At 37.2% G+C, this 15,884-nt stretch overlaps 1 protein-coding gene across 2 annotated transcripts in view; it reads right to left on the minus strand.

Annotated features, from left to right (window-relative positions):
• Window positions 1–4,475: 4,475 nt before the first annotated feature.
• The window catches only part of LOC129254626 (protein moonraker-like), a 62,570-nt gene continuing 51,161 nt past the window's right edge, over window positions 4,476–15,884 (minus strand). The window contains exons 6-9 of one of the 2 annotated variants that reach the window (XM_064112106.1): window positions 15,622–15,767; window positions 12,063–12,455; window positions 7,838–8,041; window positions 4,476–7,332 (exon numbers count right to left, since the gene is read on the minus strand). In XM_064112106.1, coding sequence (XP_063968176.1) covers window positions 7,882–8,041; window positions 12,063–12,455; window positions 15,622–15,767 — 699 coding nt within the window. In that variant the 3' untranslated portion in view covers window positions 4,476–7,332; window positions 7,838–7,881. The remainder of the gene's footprint in view (window positions 7,333–7,837; window positions 8,042–12,062; window positions 12,456–15,621; window positions 15,768–15,884) is intronic. The other variant, XM_054893131.2, reaches the window with a different exon arrangement.

Consider the following 15,884-nt stretch of genomic DNA (forward strand, 5'->3'; position numbering starts at 1 on the left):
CGAAATTTGATGACTTTTTCATGTATTTTGACTGAGTAATGGGTTCACACTCATTGCAGTGATCTTGCGAGGTCTAAAAATGCCAAATTCTTTTGAATGCGCAATTCTTAAGAACATCCATTTGGGTGAACTTTGAAGCTCTATAGCAAAAAATCATGCACATGGACCTATGTTAATTTTTGCATATTTCGAATATTCAGGTTCTTAAGTATCTATGTGCAAAGTTTGGTGAAAATGACATGGATTTCACTTTAACTGTTTAACATCCTTAAAGGGGAATCCAGCCTTGGTCGTAAAATGTTGTGATGGAAGTATGGAACGTATGAAAATAAAGTAGAATGGTGAAAGTTTGAAATAAATTGGACAAGCAATTCAAAATTAATGGCTGCTTTAAAATTTAGAAACCTAAGATTATGTAGATTTCAAATTGGCAACTTGGAAAGTAAATTATGACAAGGGTGTGTGGATTTGTCCAAAGTACCCATTCCCCTGGGGCAGCAATCTAAATGTAACCCAGGTAGTTTTTTTCATTGCTTTAATGTGCAGAAAAAACAGGCTGAACAGCAAGTAGCATCCCAAAATAAGGAGATTAGCTCCATCATGGAGAAATTGGTTGCTAATAAGAAGCCGCTGGTCTTACCTCAAACGGCAAGTGGCACCAAAGGCAAAGCTACCGGTACTCAACAGGCAGCGGAACTGGAGGCGCTAAAGACAAAGTTGAAGGCCAAAACAAAGGAGAATGTGGAGCTCAGAGAAAGAGTCAAGAAGTTGACTGAACTAAACATGAGACTCCAAAATGAGATCCTTGATGTATTTGGTAAGGCTTTTGTTTTTGAAGCATTTTTCACTTTTAAAGGGATTGTTTCACTTTGTTCTGATTTATGTTTTATTAGAGATGTAAATCAAAGTTTGAAAATGGATGAGGACTGGTGTCAATAACCACAGTAAACAACCGCGTAGCCAGGATTTCATTTTGGAGGGGGCGGTAAATGCACGCGAAGCGTGCCAACGCTTACAGAGCTCGCTCCCAAGGGGGTGGGTGCAGGGAGGGGGAAGCGCGAAGCTTTTGGTGTTTCATAAATTAAAATGAAAAGGAGTCGTCTCTCTTGTCTCTAGTATCTATATCAGCTCCAATTCAGTTGACTATATTGTGATTTTGAACCTGGTTTTCATGAACCTTGTTTTCAAAAAAGATTGTGAACGCACAAAAAAGGAATACAATGGAGGAAATTAAAATGATAATAACCCCGCGCGAAGTGCGGAAGCTAAAGCGTTTTATCAATTTTTTGCCATGAAAAGGGTCCCGAGAAAAGGATATTCTCAAACATATATTGAATACTTCCCTTGGAAAGATCAGATTTGATTACAAACAATTTAGCGACAGTGCATATCTTTAACTCGCAAAACAGAGGAGAAGAAGTGTATATGCCAGGAGGAAGATATTCCTCCCCGCGCAGAGCAACGAAACTCTGAAATTTCAAAGGGCGGATGTTTTATCAAAATAATGCAGATACTGTATCTCCAATACCCCATCGGCTCTAATTCAATTAATTTTCTAAGATTATTGAACTTCATTATAAGGAAAATAGTGTGCAAAAAGTTGAAACTTCTGTGATTTATTGAAATTATATAAAAAGGATGCCTAATTTCTTTGACTTATCCTGAAGCGCTTTATTTTGAATTATAAAGAAACTTAAGAGTCATTCAAAATTTCAAACTGAGGGTGAAAAACAGGACAGGAGATGAATGTACAGGGAAATGACATGAAGTTGAATAGAATTTGATAAAAAATATTGTACTTTTTTATTTAATACCCTTATACGATACGAATTTTATACCTTCCTCTTTTTGGATTAGGAACCTGTTTGCCCCAAAAATTATGGTTGTTTAGTAATGAGCTGAAAAGCGGGAGAAGTTGACTTTATGGAGGTGACGGCAGAAATTGATATAAAGATTTTACCCGCCCGGAGCCGACCCGACCAGAAGTTGCGCGATCAATTGAAAAAAAAGATAACTTCATATACTTCGGCCTAACCTTACTCTAATTCCATGCCCTAATGTATACATTTGAACTTTAACTGGCAATAAACACATATAGCTGAGGTAGAAAAACAGGGTTAGAGAAAGGGTGGGGGAAACAATGGAGATCTTCAATATTTTCATTTAACCGCGTGCAGCGCGGAAGCAAAATTCATAATCATAAATTTAGAGCAAGAGTGAAGTTTCTCTTTCTCTTTTGAGAAAAAAAAAGAATAAAAAGAAAAAAAAAACACAAAGCTACCTTTCTTCCCTTTCCTCCCTTCCCTTTTCCTTTTCTCCTCTCTTTTTTCCCTTCTTTTTTTTCTTTTTGAGGACGTTTTGGGGGGGGCGATCGCCCCCACCGCCCCCCCCCCCCCTGGCTACGCGCCTGACAGTAAAGAGCATACTGGGAATGCTGGTAAGCTAAATGCATCTCAGAGATGTCTACCAAAAATCAGGCTTGTAAATCACTATCAGTGTAAATTCATCCTTTTCATTGTAAATTCTGGTGTGTTTCAGATGTACAGCATGGATCATGCCATCAAGTATGAGATTCTTATTGTCACCGAATATCTTCCATTTTCCATCAATTAATGGTGCAGTAACGAAGTGGCAAATATTCATGAGTTGTCGCCCCTCTCTTCCTTTTCTAGCAAAACAGTCAAGGATGTTGGTATCTGGTCCATCTACCTCCACGCCCATCCTACACTCAGCTGCCCCTTCAGCAGACTCGGCTGCCCCTTCAACTACCCCTACCCCAACTGCTACCCCGACTGCTACCCCGTCTGCTACCCCGGCTTTGATCCAGGAAAACATGGCAGAACCAACTCAGCCTTCATCCGAAGAGAATCTCTTCATTCCAGTAGATGGAAAAGTAAGTTTAAATGGTGTAGACAAATCAAATCTGCTGTTAAGATATGTATTTGGTAATTGGGAGATACATGTAGGCTTATGATTTTCGGTGTTAACCCTAATTCTCCTGGGGGCATAATGGCCCCCCCCCCCCCCTCGACAATTTTGGCAATATATCTGCTGCGCAAAATTTTTTGACCTCGCCGATCACTGACTTTTTACTTTCAAGTCTCGCGCAAATTTTGAGACCAAATTTGTGACGCAACATTGTGTAAATGCATGTCAGACCCAAAATTGCTCATAAACGTGATTTCATGTTTATGATCAGAATTAAGTCTGGAACGATTTCCATAAAAAAACAATTAAAAAACGAAGAAATTAAAAAAACAATCAAATACATAAGAAATCGGTCTTGGTACTAGAATTTTTTTCATTCACAATTGTTAGGAATTCTATAAAGAATATCACCAAAAAAATAGCATTCTAGGAGCTTTATTTAGTGAATCAGAGCAAAAAGTATGATTTCATGAATAAATTAGCATTATTAATTCATATAAAATAAAAATATATGAATTCAGTGAAATTTACCAATGCAACTGCGTAGATTACGTCATTCTCTACAATCATGCAAATTTTCGTTGTGATCGCGCAATCCGCGGCTGAGATCTTAAGGGGAGGGGCCATAATGACCCCCTCGGGAATGACAAGAATCAATATACCCCGGGAGATTTAGGGTTAAACCTATCTCTTTTGAAATTTATGCACATACAATGAAGAATTTGCTTTCAGTTGATCTGTCAGAAAATGAGAGTGTAACACTGGCACATTTATGTAATACCAATTCAAGAAGATAATTGTGGATGTGAATTAATGATGACATCTTGGTAACTCTTCTTTTTTGCTAACTTTTTTATAAGGTTTCCCTCGGAGAGAATGTCTCGCTGACAGGTCAGCAGTGGGAGTTATTGGCCCGCCAACGATCTCATTCGATGTTTGTAAAGACGTTGGCGATCATGATTTGGGGATCTGGAGTCCTTAAAGATCGAAGCGTTCATGGCCGCAAAAATCCCCGAAATAAGGAGGCGCAGGTGAAGGCACCCCTGACTCCTGTTAAGTTGCAAGCAGTGAGAGGTGAGATTCATAACAAATTCAGATAGACTCCGCATAAGTCAACCTTCCATAAGATGAATAGTAGTACTATTTGTGTGGCGTCACCTGTGCCTAGGAATAATCACGTTACTCAAAACATTATCTTACATCAGAACATGCAAATACGAAATATATTATTAAATCTTCTCAGTTGAATTTCATTTTAGTTTAACAGATTTCTATGATCCCCAAAAATTTGACTGAGCAGAGTCAAATCTCAATAACCCAAGCCAAATTAAGTTTTTGAAATGTCATCATATTCATAACTTAAGAAGTATATGGACCTAGTTCATGAAACTTAAACATAAGGGTAACCAAGTATCACTGATCATCCTGCGTGCATTTCAGGTCACATGATCAAGGTCAAAGGTCATTTAGGGTCAATGAACTTAGAATATCCTCAAGATTTTTTTTTTTTCTTTTCATCATAAATTTAATTTTTTATTTGTTTTCTTGTGTTTTTATTTCCAGTGTAGATGCATGTACTCTAAATGGTCTCTAATGTATTCATTTGTACTTTGTCAGGTTCTACAAAGTGATGAACCCCAGAGGGCCCAGATACATAGAATTCATGGAATACCTCTTGACCAGCTGGCATCGCTGTTAACAAAGTTTGTCAAGCCTTCTGCTATCACTGAAGCTGTTGATATTACCAAGCTTGAATTGGAGGAGAGCATTCATAAAGATAATGAGGAAATTCAGATTGGATATGAGTGTAAAATTTTTCTTCGTGACAATAAAGATAGATTGGACTTGCCAGCATTTTACACCAGTGTTAAGAGCTTTCTCATTTCTTCTTCTACATACATGCTGCACAAATACCCTTATAATGATGATGTGCTTGTTAATGCAGAAATACTGGATATTTCCAAAAGGGCTGACAGAAAGTTTAAGTCTGTAGAATACTCCATTGACAGGTACCTCCTGAAAAGATGGATATAGTGCAGACAGAGTTTAACCTCTACCAAATTGATGAGGGAGTTTCTGCTATCAGTGAAGAAAGTGAGAGAATTGATGTGAAGTGGCATAAAATTAGCCAACTGAAAGATCAGAAAGGTTGCTATAAATATGCTATCCTTTCATCAGTGATGAAAGCTGTGTTAGTGATCTTTCATAGTAACAGTGACTGTGAAAGAATTTTCTCTGTAGTTGAACAAAACAAAACGAGCTTGTCTTGGTACTGCTACTCTTGGAGCTCTCCTTTGCCACAAGATGGCAATGCAGAGCAGAGGGAGAGAGTGTAGCACATCAAGCTACCCAAGTGATATTCTCAGGAGTGCAAAACGTGCAACATACCTTGCACATTCATCTAAGTCATCATAAGTATGTAAGTTTGCAAGAAAACATTGATGAAAATATAGTTTTTGTGTTAATTAGAACCCACAATCATGTTCTCAATATCTTCAAACCCTGTACCTTCAGGGGTGTTGCTATCAGGAGTGCATGCTGGGGCACTGCTGTTGGTCCACCAAAAGGGACTGCAAAATGTTTCTCTTTCAAATTTCCAAATGGCTTGAAGTTGAAAGGAATTATGGATGGCCATTAGAGACATAAAATAACCCTACAGGTGTGTTTATATATGTATAGAGTGTAATTCTGGTATCATTTAAAGCCTCCAAATCCAATGTCCTCCAGAATGCCATTTTCCTTTCGATCCACCCCTTGAAAACCCCGTCAGAGACGCTGCCCCTGGACCCCCGTCCAAGGGTGTTCCTATTTCAAATTTTCAAATGTTGGCAGGTATGTTATCACCCCAAATTTAAGGTCATTTCGACGAAAGTAAATTTGACAAGCAAAAAAAAAGGTTATCATCCCATCTCGTCCTAAAATACATGTTTTAATTAGATTTTGAATGATGTATTTCTTACCATCATAAAAGACCACAAATAGTAGGGGGGACATTTAATATTGTGTCCCCCCTACTATTTTGAGTAGGGGGGACATGTCCCCCCTGGGATTTCCGCCCATGGCTGCAAGTCAATCGCAAACTTCTATGGCTGATCAGTCTCTGCTGCACGAATAGCTATTTTTATTCCTTAGTCCCAGGTAGTACACCAGTGAATGCAGCAAAGGCTTAAATTTATTCTAGCTCTTTACTTGTAAGAAATATATTGGCCCTCTCTCCTTGGGTAAGACGTGCATGTATCATATATTTGCTGGTGGTATAACGTCATTTTCGCTGTCGAAACACGACAAAGACGACGACGACATCTTATCCCCCATCGTTGATTCTATATATAACGTATAGCATATACAGCAAATTAAAAAAATAACGCGAACGAGGAAGTCCTTAACACACGGGGTGAATGACGGAATTTCCAGTCGAATCAATGGTACGATTTCACATATTATTATTTTAATTTTGACTTCAGGAGCAGAATTTAGCGATGGCAACATGTTGCATGTATTCACACATAATATTTTACATAATATCATGTCCAAGAACCATGGTTGCATTTGCCGCCCCACGGAAATGAAAAACTAGAGACATTTTTCTTGCCCATCCCACAGTCTAAATTGCTTTATTTTGTATGCATAACAACTTGCTTGTGCTGAAAACCTGTTCTTACCTTCAGAAAGCAATTGCTAGCGGTTTTAACAATAATGACGTCACGAACACGACTCACAGAACAAATGCTGGACTCGAATGCAAAGATGTGGCATGCGAAATACTGCTTCTCTCATGTAACATCTTTTCCTTAGACGTGGTGTCAAACTATTCCTTTAACTTATTTCTTCTTAATAAATTTATATACATGTAGTTTGCATTCAGTTTACATATTCATGTAGACTACTGTACACCTTGGGGTTCTCTCTAAGGTGTATAAACTGATTATAAAACGTGAACACGTGATCAAGCAAAAGCTCAAGCTGCTCCGACGGAGCTTGAAAAAACCCAAGCAAATGCACAAGCAAAATGTTCGCTTTATGCATACACTTTTAAGCAATAGCTTAATCATCAAGCAAATGCTACCAGACATTTAAAAATTGCTTGAGCTAACTAGCAAAAGCATTTGCTCGCTCATTTTTATGCAAGCAAAAGAAATTGCTACTTCTGATCTGACCCAATATGTAGATCCTAAATGAAATTAAACGAGATGGGAAGGGCTTAATGGCAATTAGACCAAATGGTTAGCACATTTAAATGAACTGTTTGAAGAAGAAGAAGGATTAGATCATGCGGGAGGAGACCAAACAGGTGTAGACCAATCAGCAATTTACCCATAGATACTGAAGAGTAGTTAGCTCCCTGATGTGTTCCCTTTTCAAATGATGACAGGTCCAGAGATACTATACTAGAGAGAGTTTGTCCTGAAAATTTGAAGAACATTTGATATGGTTGAGCAACATATGTATATATATTAGCATATTTTTACAGAAGTATTTTTCATCAATTTTATTTGAGAAACTATGCGATAGGATGCTTCATCAAATATTTCAGAGGAAAGCAACATTTTTTGTTACATTAAGGCATCAAATAGATACTGGATGGATCTTCAACTGCAATTATGCAGTAAAAAATTATGCCCGTCTCCACCATTGCTAGAAAAAAATATTTTGCACATCTAATTTATGCAATTTGTAAATCAAAACATTTGTGACCTTTGACCTTGTGCTCCCTAAATCTTATCAGATCATTTGCTCACTGTCTTACTATTCGTGTCATTCTAACTATATAAGCCTGCCTGAACTATTAGGCTGGCCTAGTATTTAACCCTGCCTAACTATTTAGGCTGGCCTTAATGATCTTAAAGGGAAAGAGGTATAAAAAACATTTTCACAATCATCACAATATCAAACAAACTTCCTTACTTACCAGAAGACCAATGTTTAGTTCTATTGATGAGGCAGAAGGTTACACTATGTGAAGAGAGCTTTGCGCGCCTTTTCTTTCATTGATACATCATCCGTCTTCATTTCAAACTCTGTTGCGTAGATGGTTTCAACATAGTTACCAATAACATCACTGACTTCATTAGTGATATCAAGAATGATGTCTTCCACCACGTCATCAGCAATCCTGCAAAGAAAATAACACACAATAAACAATTTATCATATTTTACAAAGGCCCTTTAATTTCTTACATTTATTGCCACTTGTGATAGAGAGCAACAGGTGATTGGTATCATCATATCATTTAGAAGTTATCCCAACTTGCATCACTATATATCTATACTGAAGGTAAAAAAGTAAACCTTCCTTTTCTTTTTATAGATATTTTATATGTGGAATAAAAAGGGGGAGAACACTTTGCTTTCAGGTAATTAGACACATCCTTAGTTACTTACATGCTGTCTTTCTTCAGCTGTTCTTTGCAAGGAAAACTGGTTCTTGTGGAAATGATGTTACCTTCTCCAATCACCTTCTCCAATTATAATAATTTGTTAGTATTATCAATGTCTTTAGATCAACGTTCTCGCTACCACGCGTCACGGTTGGCGGGCGCCGACTACCCTAAAAATTTTCAGGGCAAATCCGCCAACCGTGAACTTCCCCAACAACTTTAAAACAGGCCTAGATCTACACAAAAAACTGAATAATATATTTGAAAAAAAAACAATTTGCTTTTCAGATTCTAAAATAATCTTGTCGATTATTTCATCCACGATTTCTTCCCGGGATTTCTTTGACTCATGCACTCAGAGCATGGACCTACTACGATCGACCTCGACTCGAGGCCCAATCTCTTTTGTAGGAAGCGCGAAGATGTTTACCTCGCATTTGCCATGTTTGCGTATCGCATTGCTCACATTATTTGTGAAATTGTAGTAAATACGCTCAAAAAATAAAGTGAGAGAGGGGTACCGTGGGTTACTGGGTTGGGCAATGTAATTTAGATGTTACGAATTTCAGTTGATATTGTCTCTTATTTTATCAAAAGTAAAGTGTGTCAAAAATAATATCAAAATTCGATCGAAATTTAATTTCATCTAGTCCCAGCCTTAGCTACATCTACGTGAATTCATTGAATGCTTTTCTGATGTACTGCCATAGAGCGAATTCAGAAAATTATTCAATGATCACATTAATAATGACAAAGCCATAGGAATGGATTGATATAATGTCCAACTCATTTACTTACAGCAAAATGATTTATTCACATTTATATTCAGATTTTACTCCATAATTTCCAAAGTCTTGATCTCTACATCGATCTTTTGAAAGTGTTGATAAATTTCGCGATGGTGTGTCTACCAAGTTCCAAGTTGTGTGTCACTGCAGCTGCACTCGTGCTCGCCACGGCCACACACAAATCGCACATGGCATCAAAATCCTTGATCCGGGGATCCGAGTCTTCCAAAATTTGTATGTTTTTTTTATTTTCAGATATTCATTGAATCTGTTATAATTTTCATAAGTAATAATTTTCATTAATATTATTCACACTTTTTATCATAATACGACTCATTTTTGTATGTGAGTTATACGTATAGTGTTTTTTCATTTGTATTGTTCTTTATTACTCTTTGCCTGCCAATTAAATAATGAACCTGAGAAATGTTTTTAGTCATCACAGTGAATACTTTATGAATTTGTTGTACAATTGCTTAACAGCTACGATTTAAAATAAAATATTATTTGAAATCAATTTGTGTAAAGGAGAAAGAGAGAATAATGGGGGGGGGGTGGTCGTACATGGGCATTGTAAATGAAAACGATGGGATGTTTGTGACTTTGTGGGGGAGGGGGTTGGCGAAAATATAGAAGTCAATAATCGGAGCAAATGAAATTAATAATCATTTATGGATGTGTCGTCTACTGTGATTGTGGCTGCATAATCTTTATGGCGATTGGAAAATCCACCTTGGGTCGGGAGGGGTACGTGATTCAATAGATTTCGATAGAAGTACAAATTCAACAAAGTGGAATTGACAATTCATTCACAGATATTAATTTCAAGTACGAATTATTGAAGTTGATATGGGTGAACGTTTTAGAGGATATGTATTTCGTTTATTCACGCCCACATGAGTTGCTAGTATAATTTGATTATCGTTGGAGGAATTTTTCAATTTCACTTATGTCTTTAAATGTTTTATATCGGAATTTTGTTTTATAAAGAGTTATCTTTACAACGTCGTTAGCCTGATTACTGCGAGTGGATATTTATGAAATGAGTTAGAATGTGAACGAGACGCCCCAAAGCCGATGGCACGTGATCGAATCAGTATTCACTTTCTGGGTTGAGCCAATCATTTTGCTTGTAAACGGGTTTCCCCGATTTCCCGCCCTTGGAATGTGTGCCACGCAAGTGCGTGACCTGTTAACCTGTTGTTTGAGTGCAAATCAGCTGATTTCGTGACCTCAAATATTCTTAATGTAGTTTACGCTGGATGGGGGCTGTAAAATAAAGAAGATCTTTCTGACTCATTTTTTCTTCATTTTTAATAATCTGTTCGTGAATTTCTGTAACTTAAAACTACACCTATAGTTATATTGTGATGCAATTTATTGAATCACGTACCTCGATCTTCCCACTCATGCTGCAAGAAAACATTTTAAAATTTTAAAATCGCCAAAATATACATGTAAAGAAAATAATTCAGCCGTCATCATCAGTAGTATAGTATAGACGTCTGTAAATATGTATTCGCTTCGAATATTGACTTCTTCACCAATCCCACACACACGATCTCAACACCCCCTATCATTGTCCACGCCACGACCCCTCCCCCTTTCGCTCTCTCCCTTCGACCATCCTCCAACCCCCCCCCCCCCTCTTCCTCTCTCTTTCACACACGCTGTAATTGTAGGCCTACATAGTGTATTATGTAAAAATAGAAATCTGCTTTCCTGTCAATTAAGCTATACTTTCAAAACATTTTAAAATCGCAATTAATTATGATAAGAACAAAATCGTAATATTATATGAATGACTAAAAATATTTCTCACGCTCGTGATGAGCACATTCATTATTGCATAGGTGAGTAAAGAACAATACAAATGAACATAGCAATAATTGATAGTGATGAACGAATCTTGATTGGATATTATTAGTATAAACATCAACAGAAATCTTATGAGAGCAATAAAGTGAGTATCTTAAAAAAACACAAAAAACATGCAAATAATATATAAGTTGCCTTGGGGACCCCGTCTCATGAATACCGATGCCCATTATTTGGAAGCCTCAGAAAAAACTTCCGAGGCTTCCAAATAAAGTCGGAACAATCTTTGGATTAAGTAAGGGCGTGGCGCGGCGCAAGCTCAAAGGGCTACGCATGCGGTCCGTAGATGTAGTCGGTCATTGACATAAGCAACACGCATTCACAAAATTAATTGCACTTTCTAAGGATGTAGCGATCTAGACATTGGAAAGTATGGAGTAAATTTATCAATGTCATCGATGTCAATAAATCTATAAACTGTAAGTATAAAATGAGATTGACTTTATTCCTTTGCCCTTTTTAAAATTGAAGTTATCAGTAATTCATTCTGCTTCAATCGCAATTCGCGCAACTGTTACGGCTGTGTGGCCGGAGAATCATTAAATGGACATAAAATGTGGTGCATTTAGCAGCAATCTAAGCTCGTCGATATTGATATTTTCGATAGCTAACTCGCTTCGCGCGGGAGGGGGGACACCCCCCTCCCGATGCCGCTGTGCGGCTTGCGTCGCTTTGCGCCGCCAAGCGTCAGAATGAACCTGGCGAGAACGTTGCTTTAGATATATTCACTTAAATGCATTTAACATTGAAGACTTAAAAGGTCTTGTTGAAATAAAATCCTGAACTTTATTGTGTGTTGTACTTGGTATAATTCATATAGATCAAATAACACCTCAGCTGGGGGGGAAGAAAAAAAAATCAAATTTGTGCAGACAATTTCAAGGTAAAAATCATTTAATTATATGATGTTAGGACGTGTTCCCTGATCATTTTCATTTTTTAAAGAACCATAATTTACAATGATTTTCAGGTGCAACTTTCAGGGCTTCATTTTTACAACACTTACACAATTAGCAAGTAAAGTTTTTAAGATTGAAGGAAGTGTCAAATAGTGCAGAGCAGGAGTTACCAATCTGCAAAAAATACTTACTTTTCAACCAGCTTCCACGGATCAAACGTGCCATAATTGAAATGGGAGGTGAGCTTTAGATGTGTTTCAAATGCCTCTCTACCCTCATGCACCCCTGTCACCATACTGCCTGGGGCTGATACTGGGATTCCATCACCTTCCCTATGGCTACCATGAATCCTTTCCGAGGCTTGCTCTGTTTCCTGGCCATTCGGGATTGAGTTACCATTGATAGGTTGCCCAGTTGGTTCTAGATAGATAGAATCGTTGGAAGGCTGTACCATCCTCAATTCCTCTTCATGGACAGGGTTGTGTAACCCAGACAGACGATCAAAGCCATTACTTCTATTCTGGTTGCCAGAGTGTTGAGTATTGGTGAATACGATACTGTGTTGCAGAGGGGCACTATTCAACCTTTAGCAGAAAAAGAAAATTCATGAAAGTGAAATCTTTTTCTTTTGCCAGATGATATTTCTATATTTCCCTTCTAAAGAAATAAAATTTTGCTTATGATTAATGATTTTAAAGAAATTCATTTATTTAAATTTTTTTTATGTAATTGCAATATGCATCAAATTTAAACTTAGATAAATCTAGATATTGTAATATGTCTTATATCTTTTTAATTCTCTCTTGAATAAATCTTTAGATATTGCATATTTGAATTCTCATTTGATCAAATCTTGGAAGTTATTGAAATGACTGACAGCTAGCTACAGTTGAGGCCAAAAGATTACATACACCCATGGAATTCAGTGACATTTGTTCGTTTGCCAAACATCGTAAAATTTACTATACCTTCAGAAATATAAATACTGCCATGACGAATTTGGTATCAAATGAAAGAGCATATTAAGCTCTTTCACATGATTGGGATTTCATTGGGATTAAAGTATATTTCAGGTGGAATTTTCTTTGAAGAAAAAAAAAGTAATATTCATGCCAAATGTATTCTATTGTTATTATATTTTCAAACATCATTTCATAGAAATATAAAAATGTCAAATCTATGATTTATATTACATTTTCTATCATATGTCACCACTGAATAAAAACAGTGTAATCTAAAATGTTTGTGTTGAGAAGTAACTAGCACAAATATGAAATGATTTTGTCAAGTTTTTATTTTTACTTTGTCTAAAATATGAAGAATTTTTTGGGGAAAAAATGACACCTAAATATTTTTCAGCTCCTGATGACAAAGCAATATTATGAAGGGGCATGACATACGAATTTGTTTGATATCAAATTCGTCATGATAGCACGAATACTTTATAAGATACAGTAAATTTTATGATGTTTGGCAAGTGTCAACTTTTCTTTGACTTTCCTGGGTGTATGTAAACTTCTGGCCTCGACTGTATATCTTGAATTTCCTACTGTCTAATTCCTCTTTCTAAGCAGCATCAACTGCAAGCTGAGGGATAAACATTTTTCTTGTCCACAGATGGGAGCAGTCACCATTAAGCCTGAGTCGAATCGATTTTAAAATCGGTGTTCCATCGATGTCATCGAACACCGGTGCAGATTTTGCAAAATCGGTGCATCGAAAAAAAAAAAATAATTACGTCGGCCGGCCGATTCGTTTGGTTCACACAATCAAACATCAAAATATCAGTAATGTCTAATTTGACTACTACTTACTTGATTTCTATTGCCCCCAAAATGAAACCGATTGTGTAATTATGATGCCTATTTACCATTAATTTGAAGTTTATTTCGGTCATAGTTCGAGTCTTACTCGTCTGCTCGTGCCGAGATAATTTATGCACGATGAATTCATGAATGGAAGTCATGGCCATCGATCGTGCATGCGCAGTACTGTTCTTTAATCAAACCAGAAAATGGCCGGAAATTTACGCGATCAACGTAAAATAAATCTTGCTTTCATGAACAATATTTATATCATGACCACAGAACATTATTTAATCGTAATATTTTACAATAATTTACACTAATTTACATATGATAATCATTAATATGAATTTAGAGCTTGATGTGAAACATTTGTATTTCGTTTCAATTTTCAATGGCGGACATCTCATGACGATCGACTTGAGTCGAGTGAGTGCACTTGTCTAGAAAAAATAATTATCACGTCAGGATTGATTCTCGAACATTGTCTACATGCAAAAACTCTTTTCAAAATCGTAATATCACCATATAATAACATTTTACATGACAAAACAGAGAAAATTGCGCTTGATATTTTTCCCATCAATTTGAAGCTAGTTTGTGCCCAACTTTGGGCTCTGATTTCATGAATGGAAAATATGTCATACGTCATCGAATTAACACGCATGCGCATTGTGCTTCTTTTCTCGGAGCTCGGAGGAGACGTCCAGAGATGGAATAACAATAGAAATAATGCCAGTATTAATTCTTCCATATGAACATAACATACTTTGCTGACATCGTCAATATTCTTAGTATGACCATAAAATCTTGTTAAATCGTAATAATTGATGTGAATTTAGGGCTCGATTCGAAACATTCGTATTTATTTCGATCGCATGCTCAATTGTGTCCAACAAAATGGGTTGTCAGTATCAGGATTAATTCTCGAACATCATCATAACTCATATTCCACAATCTTTCCTCACAATCATTATATCAGCATTGACTAGCAATTCAAATGACCACCCAGAGAAAATTACGTATTTATTCTCATAAATTTATTTGGAACTCATTTTGCATCCAACTACACAATTTCAGGCAAGTTACAGCGCTCTCCGTTGGTTGCACTTGTGTGCTGGCGCTGACAAGCACGCCTGTCGTTTCGGGAGAGTGAGTGTACGGGGCTGCGGACGGGACTGGTGAATGCGAGTCTGGACTGCGAATGCTAGTTGACCGAAAATCATTCGGATCGACTCTGCGTGATTCATGTCTTTATTATTGTTTCATTTTAAACTTCTATATTGTCATCTGCAAATATCATTGTTGAAGATATTTTGGGAAGAATTCTGCATTGGTCCCCGGCCTTTTTTTGTGTTCTGTGATCATGGAAAATACAAACTAACTTTGCTCTGTCATCTGCTTGTGCAACGCTCACCCGGCCATCGCCAGCACGTACCGTCAGTGCGTAGTGCATGCATAGCGCATCGACGCTAAAAAAAAGACTAAATTTCCCCACCTTCAATATTCGATGCATCGATGTCCGATCGAATTAAAGCTGTCGAACACCGGTTTTCAAAAAAATCGATATGACTCAGGCTTAGTCACCATCCGGCCGACAAGTAATTGTATCCAGTCGTTGTTCTAATATGATGAAGAGGTGAAAAGGGTCATCAGTGCGCTACTGGAAATCACAACAATCAAAGAAAATTCAACTGGCAGGAACATATTTGACTGCTAAAGCTCATACAATGGTCTACTCCATGGAAAAATGCAATCTGCTTCAGTGCTGACAATGCACTTTTTAAAAAATAACAGAATCCAAAATTTGTATTTTTTTGTACATGCCACTTGCTACATTTGGCAGCGGAGAAGAGCTGCCAAGTATGGAATTTGATCCTCAATTACCACTCCTCCCCCCACACCAACTTATGGGGTTTAAAAAAGTCTTATTGAGATAAATCACCTTTCCATTCGCTGGGCATCGTCAAGTAGGGATCCCATTGTATTGATTTCATTTAACCTGGACTCATGACCTTCATTTGACTTTGAAACTTGCGGGTCATGGTACTTGACTTGCTTCCACCGTTGTCGTATTCTTTCTTCTTCCATCTGAAAAAATGACACCAAGTAGAAAAACAGCACAATAACAATGACAGCAAATCATGAAATTACAAAGTCAGTGAAGTAGAAAGCTGTGGATGAAAGAGCCACTGAGTTCAATTTTTT

Source organism: Lytechinus pictus, chromosome 2 (assembly GCF_037042905.1).
Source record: "Lytechinus pictus isolate F3 Inbred chromosome 2, Lp3.0, whole genome shotgun sequence".
NCBI lineage: Eukaryota > Metazoa > Echinodermata > Echinoidea > Temnopleuroida > Toxopneustidae > Lytechinus > Lytechinus pictus.